The sequence below is a fragment of the Oikopleura dioica genome, chromosome 1, assembly GCF_907165135.1.
Source record: "Oikopleura dioica chromosome 1, OKI2018_I68_1.0, whole genome shotgun sequence".
NCBI lineage: Eukaryota > Metazoa > Chordata > Appendicularia > Copelata > Oikopleuridae > Oikopleura > Oikopleura dioica.
In genome coordinates this window covers 12,052,073-12,068,216 of record NC_137291.1, presented here as the reverse complement: position 1 = coordinate 12,068,216, position 16,144 = coordinate 12,052,073, and the positions used below count along the sequence as shown (strand labels likewise).

Genomic DNA, 16,144 nt, shown 5'->3' with positions numbered 1-16,144 from the left:
ATACAGTAAAAAGGGGGCAGGCACTCATATTTCTCGCAGTTTCGCTCTTGAATTTCTGTCCCTTGTTCAGCTGAAAGCAGCAAAAACGTGAATAACAAAATAACGTATGCCTTCAAAACACACAAATTTGAAATTCTCAAAGAAGCACGCTCTTGTTGGCAACAATGTGTAGATCTTTAGAAAGCAATTTGTACAGTCACAAGAAATCGGATCGTTATTTTCGAAAGGTAGAAATATGTACAGTTATTTTTTAGCAGCAATTGTAGCGGGAGAATCTTCAGTTGATAGATTTGATTTGGTTTTGTCGGCGAATAACGAGAATCGAAAGCACCAAAAGGATGAAAATAGCGAATCCGAGGGCGCCGATGAGAATTGCTTTGGTGGCTTTCTAAGCGACCCTGTGAAATTTAGATAAGCAAATTCTAGCCTGGATTGAAAATTTTTAAATCCGATTATTTTTCAAATTGAACTTCTATGCATTTGAAAGCCGTTCCTTGTTTTAGAGTAGCGTCGCGTAAAATGTTTCCGAATGCGAATCGATCTTCTATTTCCGCCTCCGGTTTCCCATCGAGAACTTCTATTTCAACGACTTCCACTTCCGACTCTCTGTTCGGTTCTCGGTAAATCGTTGCGCCCAGCAATGGCCCGGAATCGATTTTGTAGGGATCGGAGCTTTGAACAAGCGCCTCGAAAACGGGCTCATCAGAATCTCGCCTTTCACGTTCAGACGAGGAGCAATCTGTTGGACAAGGGCCAGTAGGACAAATTCGTATGCGGCAATATAAATATGCAGTGTCGTAGTCAACGAATTTGAAAACACCACTCTACGAGTTACAAGTTATTAAGAGAACATACATTTGGACGAATCATAATTGGCTAGGAAGGAGCCGCTCGTATTTACCGTAAACTTGGCAATGTTGTCCTCGCCGTTGGTAATTATTGACACCAATCCCTCCGGATACGGCGACGCGCAGCTGTTTTTGATCAGGTCCAACGTAATTTCATCAGCTTTCTTCGTTGAAGATAGTTCTAGCGGAGAGTGATACATGTTGGACGCCCAGCAACTATTAAACTCAATTAACCCAAAGGTCTTAAAAAATCAGGGGGACGAAACCGATACTAGTCTCGTCGTCTGGCTGAGTAAACGAGAAAAGGTGCAAAACTCGCGTCAGGTTTATTTTCTTATTAGAATTCGCTACGCTTCTGAGCAGCGGGCCGTATTACTGCCATACGCTAAACCCCTTCATAAGCTCGTATAACACGTGATCTAACTTTGTCAGTGTCTAACTTCAGCGCCTCACCTCAAACTACTGATCTCGATAAATAATCAAGAGGGTCAACCCGATCATGTCAAATTTCGAAAATTTGCTCACGTACCTTTTTACTGAGAGGGTTGTCGCTGGAGGCCCTCCCATAAGTTGAACACCAATGAACACGGTTTCGTTGCTAGCCAGAACAGGTGGATGAACAAACGGCTCATCGTATTCAGCATCTGGGTACAAGAACATCTTCGCAAAGAATAAACCCTTGCCCTCCGCCTGAGATCTCCATGGCATATCGTAGCTGCTATTTACGCACTTATGGTCCTTGAACTTCTCTCCATCATTGCATGGGACGATATCGTCTTCAACAACTACTACTTCGGGAGTTTGCGTTGGGATCAGAATTGGATCTGTCTTTTCTGTTGGTGCAGGGGACTTTGTTGTTTTCGGGGCTTTTGTTGGGCGAGTTTTTCGTGGCTTTTTGGTTGGACGCGTTTTATTCTTGCATTTTCTTCCTTTGCATGGCTTTTCTGGCATTGGCAATTCCTGTCCTCCACCTCTTTGATCGATCAATCCAGGAAACAAAGGTTTTCCAGTTTCATCTGGTTCCTCAGTAGTTTGTGCTGTGGTTGAAATGATGTCAACGTTGACAGTCGTCAAAATATCAACATCAACTGTTAGTGGGACAGTTCCAGTCGCATAAATTTCTGTTTGAATTTCGGAAACAGTGGTTCCTTGAGTTGTTGTGAATGCAAAAGTTGTCGTCGTTTCTTCGTACTCATCTGTTGAAGAATCTGGGGTTGTTTGTGTTGGTTCTTTCTTCTCAGTTTCCTCCTTTTCAGTTTCCTTCTCTTTCTTTGGCTTAGCATCACCATCATCATCGTCATCGTCAACCTCAGGTCGCCTTGTAAAATTGCCTCGTCGCGGGTCAATCAGACCGGATCCTGTTGTAGTTGTTTCAGTTGATTTTGAAGTCGTTGATTCTTCATCATCATCACCAGTCCCTGAACGTTCTTTGAGAGTTACCTGGTAAGAAGCTGTTGACGTTAACGTTGACGACGCAGTTGTTGATGAGGAAAATCCAGCTGTTGTCGATGTTGTGAACAATTCAGTTGTTGTGGTTATTTCTTCTCCGACTCCGGGCACGATTTCGGGCTAAATCATCAGCATAAAAAGTGTTTAACTTTGCGAACGCCAAGCCACAAGAAACGACCCAAACCGGGCAGGTGGCTACATACCGGAATGTGCTCTTTGAGAATTGCGCCGATGGAAATTTCTTGTTGATGAAAGAGGCATCCAACGCGGGAAGTAAGTCTGGAAATAAGCAGTTAGTTTTTCTGCTGCAATAATAATATTATGTGGTGAATGTTTACGATTGCAGTAAGCAAAAGTATCATGACGTTTCTAACATCAAGTGCTTGGTCCTTGAGAATTACTGCTGAGTTGAAGAGTGCCAATTTCGAGGAAAAATAAGGACACCACTTGGAATGATCAAAAAACAATCATTTTTGTACGTTAATCTTATTCTCTTAAAACGTGCAAGGGAGGCAAATTCATTGACTCGCAAACGAGCAAGTAGAATCGCCGCAAAATTACTCCAGCAGGGAGGTCTCTTGATACATGAAAATCACTTTTGCGGTGCAAAATTCTACCCCCATGTTCCCTGTGCTCATTAGAAAGAGCAACTCCTAAGGAGTCGAATGGTATAGTTTTGAGGGTCTGAGTCATCACATATGACGTCATAAGGGCCCCCCTTTGGAAAATGGTCATGTCCCCCTGTATCTCCGAAAATTTTCAGAAATTTATTGAGATTTTGGTATCGTTGGAAAGCCCACGTCAAACTGGCTATGAGCACAAGGTGTGCAAGAAAAAATTTCTAGGGAAAAATTTTTTTCTGAGACAAAAACTTTTCACCCAAAATTTTTTTTCGGAATTTTCTATTGCGCATCTGGTGCTCATAACCAGTTTGAGCTGGGCTTTCTAACGATACCAAAATCTCCATATATTTCTGAAAATTTTCGGAGATACAGGGGGACATTACCTGACATTTTCAGGTACTTTAGGCACTTGAATTGGCGATTTTCCGTGGCTTAGACACATCAAAATTGTACCATTCGACTCATCAGAACCTGCGCTACAAGATGAGCAAAGAAAATATTGGGGTCCCGATTTTGCCCCGCAGAAGTCATTTTCATCTATCTCTTGCCCAACACCGGAAGGAGTCGATGTGGACGTGATTTGTATATTTTCTGTCAAAGATGGCGTTGGTGACGTTTCTAGTGTCATCACACCCAGCTTTGGTAGAAAATATCTTGATGCTTGAAAGGCTGAGAATTTTGTCGAAAGAAGGTTGCTTTTGACACTTTTGAATTTTTGGCGAAAACGTGCTGAGTTTGAAAAAATGCTTACTTGATTGGCGAAGTTCCGAAGCCCATTATATTCGTTATTTGGTTTACAATCGTCAGCGTGGAAGAATCGATGAAGATGTCATTGCCGCAGCCGGATAAATGCGTCTGAATAATATTTATTTTCCCCATCACAGCGAAAAACCAGATCAGCCAAAAAAAAAGTGTCAATTAATGATGTTTATTTTAATATTATCTTCACGTTGAAGTGGGCAAATAACAGGTTCTTTCTACGAAAAAGCCACTGAAGTTTTCTACTCGATATTTTTTTCAATCAACTTTACTGTATACAAACCTGATTTGTCTCTGTTGGGGCTTGTTAATTATGAGCGCCGCATATTTTTTGTTGTAAAAATAATTTGAGACAAGTTTTTTGCAAACGATGTTCAATTTTTAACGAGGAGAAATTTCGCTAAGTAAGTAATTGCAATTGCTTCTTTGTTTTGGATAAGTTGTTCCTTATTGAAACATTTTGCCAAGTTGTTCGTTTTATAAATAGATTAGTTAATAGTTTATAAATTATAGGCGGATAGAAAAGTTGTAAAAGTTTATTGGGCCGGCGATTGTTAATCCTCGACTGTCCAAATTGGATTAATCTCTCTCTAAATTGGCTAGTGTGTCACACTAAGCTCGCGTTTTGGTACTTACGCTGATGGTGTGATAGTTTCCGTTCTTTTCTAAAACACAGGCTGGATCGGTGAGAGCAAATCGCATGCTTCTCGCTGCGAGCGGCGCTTCTAACGTTATCTGAATTGATTATTTGAGCATAATTTCATTATCTACACACTTTTTCATTTTCACAACTGCGAAAACAAGGCTCAGTCTTGAAACACTGGAGCCACGTAAGTTTCAGGTCCTGCCGTGACCGTCTTAATCCGTTTTGGAAATGGCATTTGACAAAACTATTTATTTTGACCTCTGAAAATGGCCCTGTTGAGAAATTTTCTAACAAAGATGGAAAATGTTTATTTTTCAGAAAATAACTTTAAATGGGTTTTCATCTTTCAAGGCCTATTTTAAGAACCATCAAAAAGTATATTTTTCTTACCGTCATTCCAGTCTCGACGGAACAGTCCACGTTGACTTTTGTACCATAAAACGACTCGATATCTGTGTTAGCACCAAACACTCAATTTCGGGATGCGAATTATTGAAAATTACAAAACACGACTTCCTATAAATCATAATGATTCGATAAGCCGCTTCAAATAAGAATTCAACGAAGAAAAAGAAGTGAAGGTTTTCTTCGGATTTAAGGATTTCAAAGATTTTAAAGATTTCAAGTCAGCCGAGATTACGTCACTCGCTGAACATTAGCCGGTTAAAAATCGCTTCTAAACCGAAGTTTCAAGTGGCTTTTCTAAAGAAACAATTCAAAGGTAGCAAGTCTTATTTATACACCAAAGAGGCACGTTGACGATTAATTAGTAATCGCACGGTTTTCTCCCTCAATTTCATACAAAAACAACAATTCCTGGCTTAATTCTGGCTTCGTAAAAATCATGCATCCGGTCCTATATCTGCCGCATGTGCCGCACTACAAAGTAGCAAGCATAATTTTGATATAATCATCTTCATTTTTCTGAAGCTTCTTTCTTTTGCGATTTCTCTCTCAAAGTATCATAAAAAATGTTTCTTCCTTGGCTTGGATTAGAAAAATATAAAAAAATACAATTACAATAAATATATATTGTTAGATTTGGAAGCCGTTAGGAGCAATCATGTACGCTCGCGCTTGGTGCACGGAGCTCTGCGGCGCCATCGCAGATCTTAGTGTAGCGAGTCGACGGAGGACCGTGGCGGTGGTAGTTGAGCTGGAGCGAGGTATCAATAGCGACCACGTACTTGGGCAATCGCCAGATGCAAATGCAAAAGTGTGTATTGCGAGACTTTTTTTGCTTGGAAATAATTTACTTTGAGGATGAGAACATTTCAAGAGCGCGTTATTATCATATCTCAAGATATCTTTTGGAAGGCTTGAAATTCACGCTTTTTGGTTCTACCTCTTGTCGAAGTAGCAATTTCAATGACTCATTGAAAAGATTAATTTCTGATAATTATGAACATGCAGACTGTTTTATGCTTTGTTTTGATGAAAATAAATGCTTCGCAGATGCGAGAAAGCAATTTGTTGGTTAATAACGGGCTGTTATTCAATTTATTCAACATTCAAGAGCATCACCCTCAGCCAGCTTGCACTGCCTTGCAGACTACTTAATTCTGCAGTCTAAGTGTTTGCGGAGCCAACTCAGGGAGTCATAAGCTTACCAAAATGTTATTATACAAAAATTTACATTGTGAGCCTATCTTGCTATTCTTCGTATAATCCGTTTGTTAATTTGCGCCACGACGAGCGAAATGTCATCACAAGAAACTTCATTATCGCAACTAACGGGCCTTCTTTCTTCAAACGGCCGAGATCGATTAACAAAGTGCCTTCACATTTCCTGAAAAATATTGAACGAAAATTCAAAAACTCGAAATTTTTGCATGAAGAATATTTGGGCAAAAGCACCAGGGCTGAGTATGACTCGAGTGATCTCGAAAGTAGAGAGCGTCTAAATCAGAACTCGTCAAGTTTACTCGTTGCAATACACTTTAGCCCTCCCGGAACACCTGTTGATCCCTCCAAGTACTTGCGCGAGGATCAGTTGCATATATTTACATGTAAACTTCTAACCTAATGCCAAGGCTAAACCCCGCTGAGTGATTCTTGGCGAATGATTACGTTGTTGCCAAGTTTCCTTCCTCGAATGCCGTTACGTGGTTATTATTCCACTTTGCGGCGGTTTCAACTGACTCTTAATCTTTTCGCCATCGTCAGCAATAACCAGTTAAAAGTCATGCAAGTTGTTGTTGCTGATGGAATGCAAAAAGATTCTATGGTAATCACCTTGCGACCGCGATTAGGAGCAGTCCGGGGAGCTGCGTGCATACAAAGGAGAGGTTCCAATGGGGAAGTTGGTCGTCAATAAGAGCATTAATTCAGTACTCAGACGAGGAAATTTAATTATCAGAGGGTTCCAGAGCGATTGGCATTTGCATATTTTGAGATTGAAAGCTGTTTGAAAGTGAAGGATTTGTCGTTGAAATCCAATTCTAGGATTTTTGGGGAGAGCTGGCTGAAAGAGATCAAGGAAAGGATGGCACTAAGCTGACTTTTGAACAAACGGGTGTTAGCTGAGAAGTTTTTATGGAAATTAACCGAGGATACGGTTATTGATTGGAATTCAAAATCTGTTATGTTGAATCTCCAAAAGTCAATCGGGTGATTTCTGCAAATTTATCCTTGAATTTGAGGCCCTGAAAGTTTCAGGCTGAAACTAGTGTTTGATTTTATCGAATGATCGAATTGATGATAATCTGAAATACTAAATGTAGTGGTATCCCGCTAAGACATCTCTTGTGCCCTCTTTTGGCCGATAATCAGCTTTTAAGAAGAAACCACTCGATGGAAACTATTGAGATTAAATGTTACGATAGAATATCCTGACAAGCCCAGAGCTTTTTCACGGACAATCTGCCATGGGATTCGAACTCTTTATTTCTATAAAATGAAACCAAACATCTTACACCTTCTGCGCGAGTAGTAATTGCCAATTTCTTTAGATGAAACCAATAAATTCTATTTTCTTGTAAATTATATGAGTTTTAGATAGGAGATAAATTATCTCGGATAATGTCTATCATCAAAATATAATTTTTTAACAAATTTCAATAAGCTTTTAAAGCTTATTTTTCCAATTCGAGGACACATTGTTGATTTATGCTAACATAGATCACAATAAGTAATTTGCTTCCTAAAGTCGTAACGCTAAACAAATGTTCCATTTGCAGCTTATGCATTCTATTGCAGTCTGACAGAGCGTCTCGGTTCCCACCGCCCTGGGCCAATGAAACTCACCGAAGAAAAATTGATTGGCCTCTCTTTATTTTACCAGCGCATTTTCTCACATCTTTGTTAGATAATGAACAAGAGTACTGAGGGAGAATGATAAGAAAATGACGTAGAAGAAAACAAAGAAAAATGTCGAGCGAGGAAGACAGGGGAAGTTTGATTTCTAGCGTCCGTGGAAGGCTATGCGTACTTTGTGGAATTGGCTTTGCGTTGGTTTACGCTTTACGAGTGAACCTTTCAATCGCAATTGTAGCCATGACGAAACCTATTCCTCAGCCATTGAATGTAAGAACATGTTCCATAAATAGTCCTTTATTGAAACTTTCAGAACGACACTCGTTGTCCAATGCCACCACCGTCGAATTCATCTAACCAAGGCGATTTCGACTGGGACGCTGAGACTCAAGGGAAAGTGCTCGGTGCGTTTTTCTATGGCTATGTATCTACACAAATTCTTGGAGGCATTCTGGCTGATAAATATGGCGCCGTGAATTTGCTAGCTGGCGGACTTTTTTGCACCAGTTTCTTTTCGCTGTTCACAGAAGTTGCTGCTCGCCAAGGTAACAAAAGTCTGTTATCGAAAGGTTGACAATGTGTTGAAAGGTCCATGGTGGCTATTTGCCCTTCGTTTGATAGAAGGACTTGGCGAAGGAGTCACGTTTCCCGCTGCAGCGAGCTTCTGGACGCGATGGTCACTTCCAGAAGAGCGGGCAAGATTAATGGGTCTTTCATTAGCTGGGAGTCAGATTGGAAACGTCTTAGGAATTCCCTTGACGGGGCTTATTGCTGATAACTGGGGCTGGCCTTCAGTTTTCTATTGGTTTGGTGCTGTTGGTTGTCTTTGGTGCATTGCGTTCTTTATTTATGCGAGGAATGATCCTAATGATTGTCCATGGATCTCACCGGAAGAAAAACGATTGCTTGTGAAGAGCAGACCAGCTAACCGTCAAGAAAAAAGGCCTATTCCTTGGAAGAAAGTCTTCACTTGTCAACCTCTTCTTGCCCTTGCTGTAGCGCACGCGTCGTTCAACTGGGGTTTCTACGTCCTTTTCACTTGTCTACCAAAATACATGAAAGAAGTACTCGGTTTCGACCTGAAGCACAACGCATACTACTCTGCTTTACCTTATCTAACAATTTGGGTGTTTATGAATGTCTCAACTCAGATTGGGGACTATCTTTTGAAAAAAGAGATCGTCCGAAAACTCACAGTTCGAAAACTCTTCAATACATTGTCCACCTTCATTCCCGCCATATTATTCACCTTCATCCCGTTCTTTGGCTGCGATGGGATATCTGTTGTTATTCTTATTTGTGTCTGCTGTATGTTCAAATCTGGTCATTATGCTTCTGTTAACGTCAACCATTCTGATTTGGCTCCTCCATTTACCGGGTAAGAATAAAAAAATAACCAATTTTTTATCTCTTTCAAGGCTTCTATTTGGAATTACAAACATGTTCGCGAATGTTCCTGGAATTCTAGCTCCGATGCTAGTAGGCTCCTTTACGAAAGAAGAGTCTACGATCTTCACATGGTCTCGTGTCTGGTACGTTTCCGCCGCAATTTATACTTTTGGAGCTCTGTTCTATCTTGTCTTTGGGAAAGCGGAAGTCCAGCCATGGGCGAGGAAAAAGCAAAGAACATCTACAAATTCCGAATCGGAGGAGTCCGACGATACAAATCAAAATGACAGGCAACCACTTCTTGCTTCTGCATAATTCATACTTTCAATAAAAGCCATTCATGAATTCGAAATTGAACCTCGCCCTTGACTAGGAGCAATTGATTTCTGTGGTACTACATTTTTGTTTTATTGGCGCAAAATTGCTAATTATAAGTAGCAAAAGAAATGAAAAGAAAAGCACACAAGTAAAATCGAATTGTATATTATCTTTGAAATAAGCTCCTCGGTTTCAGCAGTTGAACAGACTCAGACAGGCTAATCGGTACTCTATGTATTCTAGCACTCTAGTACGACGTCTTCTCTGCTTGTAGGCTTTTCGTCAGTTGGAAGAGCTTCGTGTTCGTTATTTGTTGTCAGGCCGTGTTGTACGAATCGTCCGTATCCTTTTTTACCACATTAGTACGTATTCGACTAGGAATTTCTTACCTATCAGCATAAGGATTGCAGTAACAATAACCCCGTGTCCATACTCGCATTGACTCGACCAAACGAAAATCAAGCCATAATGAACACAATCGAAAACGTACTGGATTCCATTTTGCGCTCCAGACACTTTGCCTCGCTAAATATTCGTTATGAATTAACAAAGAGCTTTGAGAGATACCTTATCCACATCAACCCATTCTTGAAACATTTGATTAACTGCGAGATCAAACGTCCACAGACCGACTCTTGACAAGGCGCAGGCAAAGAGCATCAACAGAATGCTCAACAGATTATCAGGAGGCGTGCAAGGAGTTGTAAAGTCGGTGATCCAGTTATCATCAGTTGTTGGCTTGAATTCGTACTCAGCGAGGGCTGTTTCGTTGAGCTAGATTTCAATGACCATTTGGCACAGCTTGAAAGATATTTACTTGTTGAGGACATTGGTCAGCAGACGAAACGCCGAGGTAGAACATGTACATACTTCCAGGTACGAAAAGCCCAACAACGGTAATAATCACGAATGAAAAATGAAGAATAGCGCCAAGGATAGCCACTTTTGTCAGTCCATAGCTTTTAACCCATGATTCGTACCAAATAGTTGCTTCAAGTAAATGTTAAGGGACACAATAAAGGCGGATTAATATGAGTTTCATATAGAGAAATATAAAATGCGTACATGAAAAACCACAAAAACCGGCAATAATCCAAATGATGGCAATAAAAGTCGTACTCACGCAGTGGCTAGTACTGTAAGCTTGAGCAAGGTAAGATAGTTGGAAGATGTTGGAATACAAAATCGCCAGAGCAAGGCCAGGTAAGAATACGGGGGAGGTGTACCAGTGAGAGTAAGCTGTGATCCAATCAGCCATCCCACTATAAGATTAGTTAGCGTCGAAGTATTTGCTTGCTTTACCTTTCATCTTGTTCTTTCGGAGTCTCCTTCTCCGAAAGCGAGGGGAAGAAATTATAAATCTTCTTCATAAAATAATATTCAACGAAAACGGATAAAATATTCCACACGGCAATCGCAATGCCTCCGACCCAAGGGCTGATATGATCAATCGCCAGTGAAGCAATAACCGGACCTGCCAGCATCGCAAACTGGTCGATTCTTCGCACCCAAGCATTGACCGATGTAAGAGCTAGAATTATGACAGTCGTAAAAAGAGTAACTCAAAAGAAGCGTTTGTTTACCATCTCCTCTGAAGATTTCCGGAACCCAATCTCTGTCAATACAGATTTGGTGTCCGATCGATGCAACCATCGCGATGCATGAGAAAAGCGTGACTGTTGCGATTGAAACGTATTCTAACGTTGAAGATTTCTCGAAATCAAACGGCCAGAGGATGCACAATGTTTCTACTGTTGCTGCCACAGCTGAGTAAAAGCATAAAAAATCGAAAAGCCGAGAAATTGAAGTCTTACCAACTGAGAAATTCTGAACTATCAAACAAGTAGTCGCTGCTGTCAGCCTTTTTGATCTATCAATCCAACCTCCAATCCAAGAGGAACAAATGGCGGTACTTATCGCAATTGAGAGACCAAAAAGGCCACCAAGAACCATTCGCAAATCGGGAAAAGCCTTTGCTAATAGCAAATATGCGGCAAATGTCCACATTCGATCACCCAATTTGGAAAACAGCGATAACGTGAGGAACCACTTCTTTGGAGCATCGTTTTTCAACTGATTAGCAGAGGACGATTCTAGTGCGTCTCTCTCGCTCGATTTCTCTGAGATCAGCATTGTGGGTGTCAAACAGATGTTGGTTTTTGTCGTTTACGAAATATTGGGCGAAGGTCGAGGCGATGCAGCGGAGCCACTACTAAGCAGATAGATTAGGACGAATCCACATGTCTATCAGAGAAAAACATTATCTGAGTCACTTTTCGAATGACTGGAGTATTTGAAAGCATGCAAAGCCAGATTCAGAGCGAAAATCAAGCTCATCTCGTGATTTTCTATAATCCAATTAGTTACAATTTAAAGTTTAAAAGAGACTTAATCAGCAGAATGCTAATTAATCAGACGACTTAAAATACTTGGAGAATAAATGAATATTTTTACCTATTTAACCATTATAAAAAGACTAAAACACCAAACTAGTGTAAAAGCACACTTGTTTAACCGCATCGTCTTTACCAGAATACATTCTAGAATGTACCTGAAACTCTGTCAGTGAGTTAGCTCTGATCCAACAACGCGTCGATCTCTAAAATTCCTTCTTAATCTCTCGTGTGTTTAGTAGATGAACACATGTTTTGGCAGATGGAGCTTCGGCAGGAAGTCATGAGAGAAAAGCATAACAGGCCTCTGGCTATTATTTTGAATAGAAGTGCAAAAAAACATCAAAATACATTGATATATATAGCAACTGAGAAGGAAAGAAGTCCAAGGCAAAACATAAAAATCTCGGTTTTTGAACGACCAGTGGGAACAAATCCGGAGCCAAAGTAGTTGCACCAGGCATGAGCTAAGATGGGCGAGAGGAGACTTCCGTATTTGAAAAACAGGAAGCACGAAAGTCCCCCGAAGATGCCTGTATAAACAGTTCTACGTAGTATTTGTTATCGATAAAACTCTCTTTGTTGAAAAGTTACCTGAAAAGGGCAGTACTCAATGCGCTCGCGAAACCATACGCTGGGATTTCGTGAAGTAAGTGGTGCAAATGAGCTAAAATGGAAGAAAATAGAGATGCATTCTAGCCATAAAATGTTCATTTACTTTTAACACAACGTAATGAAAGTAAAGACTTACGTAAGCTAAACAGGGTCAAAGCAAACAAGGTGGTGGAGGATTGACTGTAATGTATCGACATTCGAGTGATGATGATCGAGCGGAAGAGTATTTCTTCAATTATCGGAGCGCAGATGAGCGTTCTTATTTCTATATTGATAACAAAGAGATTTCGGGGGCATACTTGATCTCCAGCGCAGTACTTTGTGTCTCAGGCAGACCGGTGTACGTGAGGCAATTGTAAATCGGCCCGATGTACAACAATATCATGAGCGTCATCGTTTTCCACGAAACTTCAAAATGTTGCTCAAGTCCATACTCGAATCCACTCGGGAAGCCCGAAGATTTGTTCCAGTACAAGTAGATAGCTGTTATTATGAGACTGACGCTGACGCGTTTGAAGATGATATCCGGCTCATCCTTAGATCGGTCGCTGGGAGTGACGATATTGACGAAAAAGACGAGTACGAGAGGGATCGAAACACAGAAAAGCAAGTCCGATGTCAGATTGTCTATCATAATAATCGAGTACTACGATATTGATCTGAAATGATAGACTTGAGATTATGTTCAGACATCGATATTGCAGAAAAGGGTCTAAAATGATCCAGTTTTCAAAATGGCAAATTCATTCTCAAACGAGGCAATGTGCTTCCTCCATCGAATGACATTCGAAAATCCTTCCATGTTCAGATTCATCGTCATTTTATATGCTTCTGCGTCCAATTTTGTGCATGCCTGGGATGCATCCATGTATGACTTGTCTTGCAGATAGTCATCGAGCTTTTTCAAATTCTCTTCATTTTCAAATTTGCCAAATTTTGACAGGATAAGTTTTTCCTCCACTGAAGATTGCTCTCCTTTTCCTTGGCTGCTTTTGCTAGATTTCAGTAAAGAAGAAATTCTTTCTTGATGCCGATTAGTACACAACACAAAACTCACACATCATGTTAGGACTCTTGTTAGATTATCCCATCCACCCATATTTATTAGTTTCATGACAGAAAATATAAATGCTCTTTTTAGTAACGGGACAACACAATTTCACTTGAACGAATATTTATTTACTTCTTTCCCTTGCTCTTCTTCTCGGCAGCTTTTCTCGCCTCGACCTCGATAGGGGCCTCCTTGACGAATGGGAGGAATTCCTTCCATTTGGCGGGCATGTAAGGCCGGAGAGCTTCTGGCACTCTAACACCATCTTGTTCCTGGAAGGTTTCCAGAATCACACACATCACACGAGTAGTCGCGCACATGGTAGCTAGATAAAGATCTTTCTCTTGATCAAAGAACAAAAACATACCATTCAACATATGGACATAATCCTGCTTCTTGTTCACTTGCTTAGTTTCTCCATATCTAATGTTCAAATTTCTCGCTTGGTAGTCAAGACAATTCGAGCAGGAGACCAACTCTCTGAAAGCGCCCGAGCCAGGGAACCACGCTTCCAAGTCATATTTTTTCGCTGCGGCAAGGTTCAATGCTCCAGAGCAAATATTCACTATCGAATAAAGGTCACTTTTGATTGGAAAATTTTCACTCACCGATTCTGTAACCGATGCCGATTTCTTTATAGAGGTTTTCAGCCATTGTAATCATTTTTTCTAATTCATCCCAAGATGTGTTATCATGAGGAGAGCAGAAAGTGAACTGCTCGACTTTTTGGAACTGCTTCACGCGGAAAATTCCGGTAGTATCTCGACCATGAGAGCCAACTTCTTGTCGGAAGCAGTAAGAAAGTCCAGCGTACTAAATTTGACAATGAAAAAGGCTTAAGCAATAGAATATTACCTTGATTGGGAGGCGTTCGGGCTTAATACCTTCATCGTAATGAAAAGCAGCAATAGGCTGTTCCGAAGTAGCAATTAAATATTGCTCGGAAACTGAGTTGTCTTCAGGATTTTCAGAACCCTTTCCAACAACTTTATAAAGCTCATCGTCGAACTGGCTGAGCTGAGCGACCTTCTGCATCATTTCTATGAGAAATGTCATTTTCTGAAATCAACGATGACAGTACCTTTTCGCATGAAAAACGGGGTGGCGAGCATTTCATAGTTGCCTTCAAGAAGATGTTTTTGCGCGAGCTGGATGATAGCCTGCTCGAGGAAGACCAAGGGGCCTTTCAAGAAATATCCACGGCTACCGGCAATGGTAGAGCCTCGCTCAAGATCAACACCGTCGATCATCTGGACCAGATCGACGTGAGAGTATTTCTTTCTCGCCTCGACCTCTCCAACAAGACGGACAATAGCATTGTCCGCATCTTCATCATTAGAGATTGGGACATCGGGGCCAAGAAGATTACCAACAGCACCAAGTGCGCTGTTTCGCTCTTTTAGGAGAGCTTCGGACTTTGCCTGAGTCTCGGGGATGAGCTTTCCAATTTGCTCAACAAGGCCTTTGATCTGTGTGACGGTGAGTCCGTTGATGACCTCTTCAGCGGCTTTGTTTTCCTTATCCATAAGGCTAAGAGCGGAAAGTCCTATAATTTCATCGAACAAAGTGGCAGTAGAAATTTACGCACCTTCTTCGAGATCAGCAGTATCGCCTTTCGGTTCCTTGGCTTTCATTTTCTTGCCAATTGTCTTTGAGCACAGATTCTTGACGAACTTGGTGCGCTCGAGAACGAACTGCTCTTTTCTCCATTGATTGTCAATGTCGACGATCTTCTGGACAACTTCGACGTTCTAAAAATCGGTAATATAGTGCTGAGAATTGAAAAGGCCAACCTTGAATCGGTCTTGCTGGAGCTTGCGCATAGCATCAGGGCTGCCGCCTTCCTCTGCTCGGAATGAAGAAATATCCAGAACCATTCTGCAAGAAATAATCGTTACGCGACGCAAAGGATTTAAAGTGGCACGCAGCATTCTAGCATACTTGGCCGGGTTGAGAATCTACAGTAGAAAATATCCTTCGAAAGGCGTGATTGAAGAAATGGTTAAAAATTGAACTAAGAATGTCGAGGGCATATGAAATTGCACGGGAAGAGAAATACTACAGCTAACACCACCTAGTGTAGTAGAGTAAATTTGTCTAGAACAAGTCGTAGAAGTAGTCAAGTCCTTGGCCGACTTCCCAAATTGAAAGACCGACTCCGAGCTTTTTGGCGAGCTCGATTTTCAGATGAATTGAGTACAATGATGGGTAGATGAGAAGAGATTGCGTTCCCGAGTCGGGGTCAGAAAAGAAGGAGAAGTGTTCCTAAAGAAGATTAGACGGAATAAATCTTATTCCAAAAACCTTCGCTTCCGAGTTCATTGTGATAGATTCATCTTCGGATACTCCTCCACTACCTACGACTTTTTCGCCGAGGATCTTTATGTATTCATGTCCAAGAATAGCTGCAGCCTCTAAAATTGGGCTAAAGAGACTTCATCACTACAGAGTCTAGACTCTAGAGGAAATTGACTCACGGCGAGGATTCTGTAAATCAGGGAAGTATCTGCCATAGAAATTCAAGCCCATGAGAATTTTCTGTCTCTCTGAATCGCCCAAAAACTCCACACAAGATTCCGCCCACGGAAGTGGTGCATTGAATCCGCCCAATCTTCCGTTGTAATCATAAGTCATCAGAGAAAAGAAATCGATATCATCCTTGAGTATGTCAAATTCAGTCTGAGTAAATTGTGCTGTTCGAAGTGGATTTTCATGATTTGGCGGGATGACGAGAATCGTTAGTTTGTGATGTTTGTGAAATTTTTCGCCAATATGTGTCATTAGATGAACAGCATCGT

The 16,144-nt window shown here is 41.0% G+C and overlaps 5 protein-coding genes across 6 annotated transcripts; 1 reads left to right on the top strand and 4 right to left on the bottom strand.

Moving 5' to 3' along the window:
• Window positions 1–4: 4 nt before the first annotated feature.
• On the bottom strand, window positions 5–5,357 carry LOC145695887 (uncharacterized). The gene is made up of 8 exons (XM_081772930.1): window positions 5,184–5,357; window positions 4,716–4,797; window positions 4,316–4,414; window positions 3,672–3,775; window positions 2,501–2,576; window positions 1,378–2,417; window positions 902–1,064; window positions 5–824 (listed from the first exon to the last, which is right to left on the bottom strand). The coding sequence occupies exons 1-8, from the start codon at window positions 5,243–5,245 to the stop codon at window positions 453–455; spliced, it is 1,998 nt and encodes a 665-aa protein (XP_081629056.1). The 5' UTR covers window positions 5,246–5,357; the 3' UTR covers window positions 5–452.
• Window positions 5,358–7,567: 2,210 nt separating this feature from the next.
• Window positions 7,568–9,385, top strand: LOC145695897 (sialin-like). The gene is made up of 4 exons (XM_081772947.1): window positions 7,568–7,850; window positions 7,894–8,125; window positions 8,169–8,958; window positions 8,999–9,385. The coding sequence occupies exons 1-4, from the start codon at window positions 7,695–7,697 to the stop codon at window positions 9,282–9,284; spliced, it is 1,464 nt and encodes a 487-aa protein (XP_081629073.1). The 5' UTR covers window positions 7,568–7,694; the 3' UTR covers window positions 9,285–9,385.
• On the bottom strand, window positions 9,362–11,899 carry LOC145695895 (ferroportin-like). Of its 2 annotated transcripts, XM_081772944.1 has the most exons (10): window positions 11,742–11,899; window positions 11,547–11,635; window positions 11,102–11,499; window positions 10,871–11,053; window positions 10,590–10,818; window positions 10,353–10,549; window positions 10,105–10,277; window positions 9,855–10,061; window positions 9,677–9,812; window positions 9,362–9,633 (listed from the first exon to the last, which is right to left on the bottom strand). In XM_081772944.1, the coding sequence occupies exons 3-10, from the start codon at window positions 11,418–11,420 to the stop codon at window positions 9,527–9,529; spliced, it is 1,551 nt and encodes a 516-aa protein (XP_081629070.1). In that variant the 5' UTR covers window positions 11,421–11,499; window positions 11,547–11,635; window positions 11,742–11,899; the 3' UTR covers window positions 9,362–9,526. The 2 variants fall into 2 exon arrangements, with proteins under 2 accessions (XP_081629070.1, XP_081629069.1); XM_081772943.1 differs by lacking the exon at window positions 11,547–11,635.
• A 15-nt stretch (window positions 11,900–11,914) lies between these two features.
• On the bottom strand, window positions 11,915–12,954 carry LOC145695910 (CAAX prenyl protease 2-like). Its single transcript, XM_081772960.1, has 4 exons — window positions 12,595–12,954; window positions 12,432–12,553; window positions 12,275–12,347; window positions 11,915–12,227 (listed from the first exon to the last, which is right to left on the bottom strand). Exons 1-4 carry the CDS (start codon window positions 12,927–12,929, stop codon window positions 12,023–12,025), a joined length of 735 nt encoding a protein of 244 aa, XP_081629086.1. The 5' UTR covers window positions 12,930–12,954; the 3' UTR covers window positions 11,915–12,022.
• A 401-nt stretch (window positions 12,955–13,355) lies between these two features.
• LOC145695894 (putative serine--tRNA ligase, cytoplasmic) lies at window positions 13,356–15,307 on the bottom strand. The gene is made up of 7 exons (XM_081772942.1): window positions 15,140–15,307; window positions 14,935–15,097; window positions 14,428–14,892; window positions 14,202–14,386; window positions 13,955–14,159; window positions 13,714–13,911; window positions 13,356–13,671 (listed from the first exon to the last, which is right to left on the bottom strand). The coding sequence occupies exons 1-7, from the start codon at window positions 15,275–15,277 to the stop codon at window positions 13,475–13,477; spliced, it is 1,551 nt and encodes a 516-aa protein (XP_081629068.1). The 5' UTR covers window positions 15,278–15,307; the 3' UTR covers window positions 13,356–13,474.
• Between the last annotated feature and the right edge of the window lie 837 nt (window positions 15,308–16,144).

Coding starts and splice junctions, on each gene's coding strand:
- LOC145695887 (XM_081772930.1), bottom strand. CDS start 5,245: ATGAAGATGATTATATCAAAATTATGCTTGCTACTTTGTAGTGCGGCA. Junction 4,415..4,715: donor CCGTCGAGACTGGAATGACG/GTAAGAAAAATA, acceptor TAATCAATTCAG/ATAACGTTAGAAGCGCCGCT. Junction 2,577..3,671: donor TTCGGAACTTCGCCAATCAA/GTAAGCATTTTT, acceptor GCTTATTTCCAG/ACTTACTTCCCGCGTTGGAT.
- LOC145695897 (XM_081772947.1), top strand. CDS start 7,695: ATGTCGAGCGAGGAAGACAGGGGAAGTTTGATTTCTAGCGTCCGTGGA. Junction 7,851..7,893: donor CTATTCCTCAGCCATTGAAT/GTAAGAACATGT, acceptor TGAAACTTTCAG/AACGACACTCGTTGTCCAAT. Junction 8,959..8,998: donor TTGGCTCCTCCATTTACCGG/GTAAGAATAAAA, acceptor ATCTCTTTCAAG/GCTTCTATTTGGAATTACAA.
- LOC145695895 (XM_081772944.1), bottom strand. CDS start 11,420: ATGCTGATCTCAGAGAAATCGAGCGAGAGAGACGCACTAGAATCGTCC. Junction 10,819..10,870: donor GGAAATCTTCAGAGGAGATG/GTAAACAAACGC, acceptor TCATAATTCTAG/CTCTTACATCGGTCAATGCT. Junction 10,062..10,104: donor CTGACCAATGTCCTCAACAA/GTAAATATCTTT, acceptor ATTGAAATCTAG/CTCAACGAAACAGCCCTCGC.
- LOC145695910 (XM_081772960.1), bottom strand. CDS start 12,929: ATGATAGACAATCTGACATCGGACTTGCTTTTCTGTGTTTCGATCCCT. Junction 12,554..12,594: donor AGTACTGCGCTGGAGATCAA/GTATGCCCCCGA, acceptor TATAGAAATAAG/AACGCTCATCTGCGCTCCGA. Junction 12,348..12,431: donor TTTGACCCTGTTTAGCTTAC/GTAAGTCTTTAC, acceptor CTTCCATTTTAG/CTCATTTGCACCACTTACTT.
- LOC145695894 (XM_081772942.1), bottom strand. CDS start 15,277: ATGCTGCGTGCCACTTTAAATCCTTTGCGTCGCGTAACGATTATTTCT. Junction 14,160..14,201: donor CCGAACGCCTCCCAATCAAG/GTAATATTCTAT, acceptor TGTCAAATTTAG/TACGCTGGACTTTCTTACTG. Junction 13,912..13,954: donor CGGCATCGGTTACAGAATCG/GTGAGTGAAAAT, acceptor TTTATTCGATAG/TGAATATTTGCTCTGGAGCA.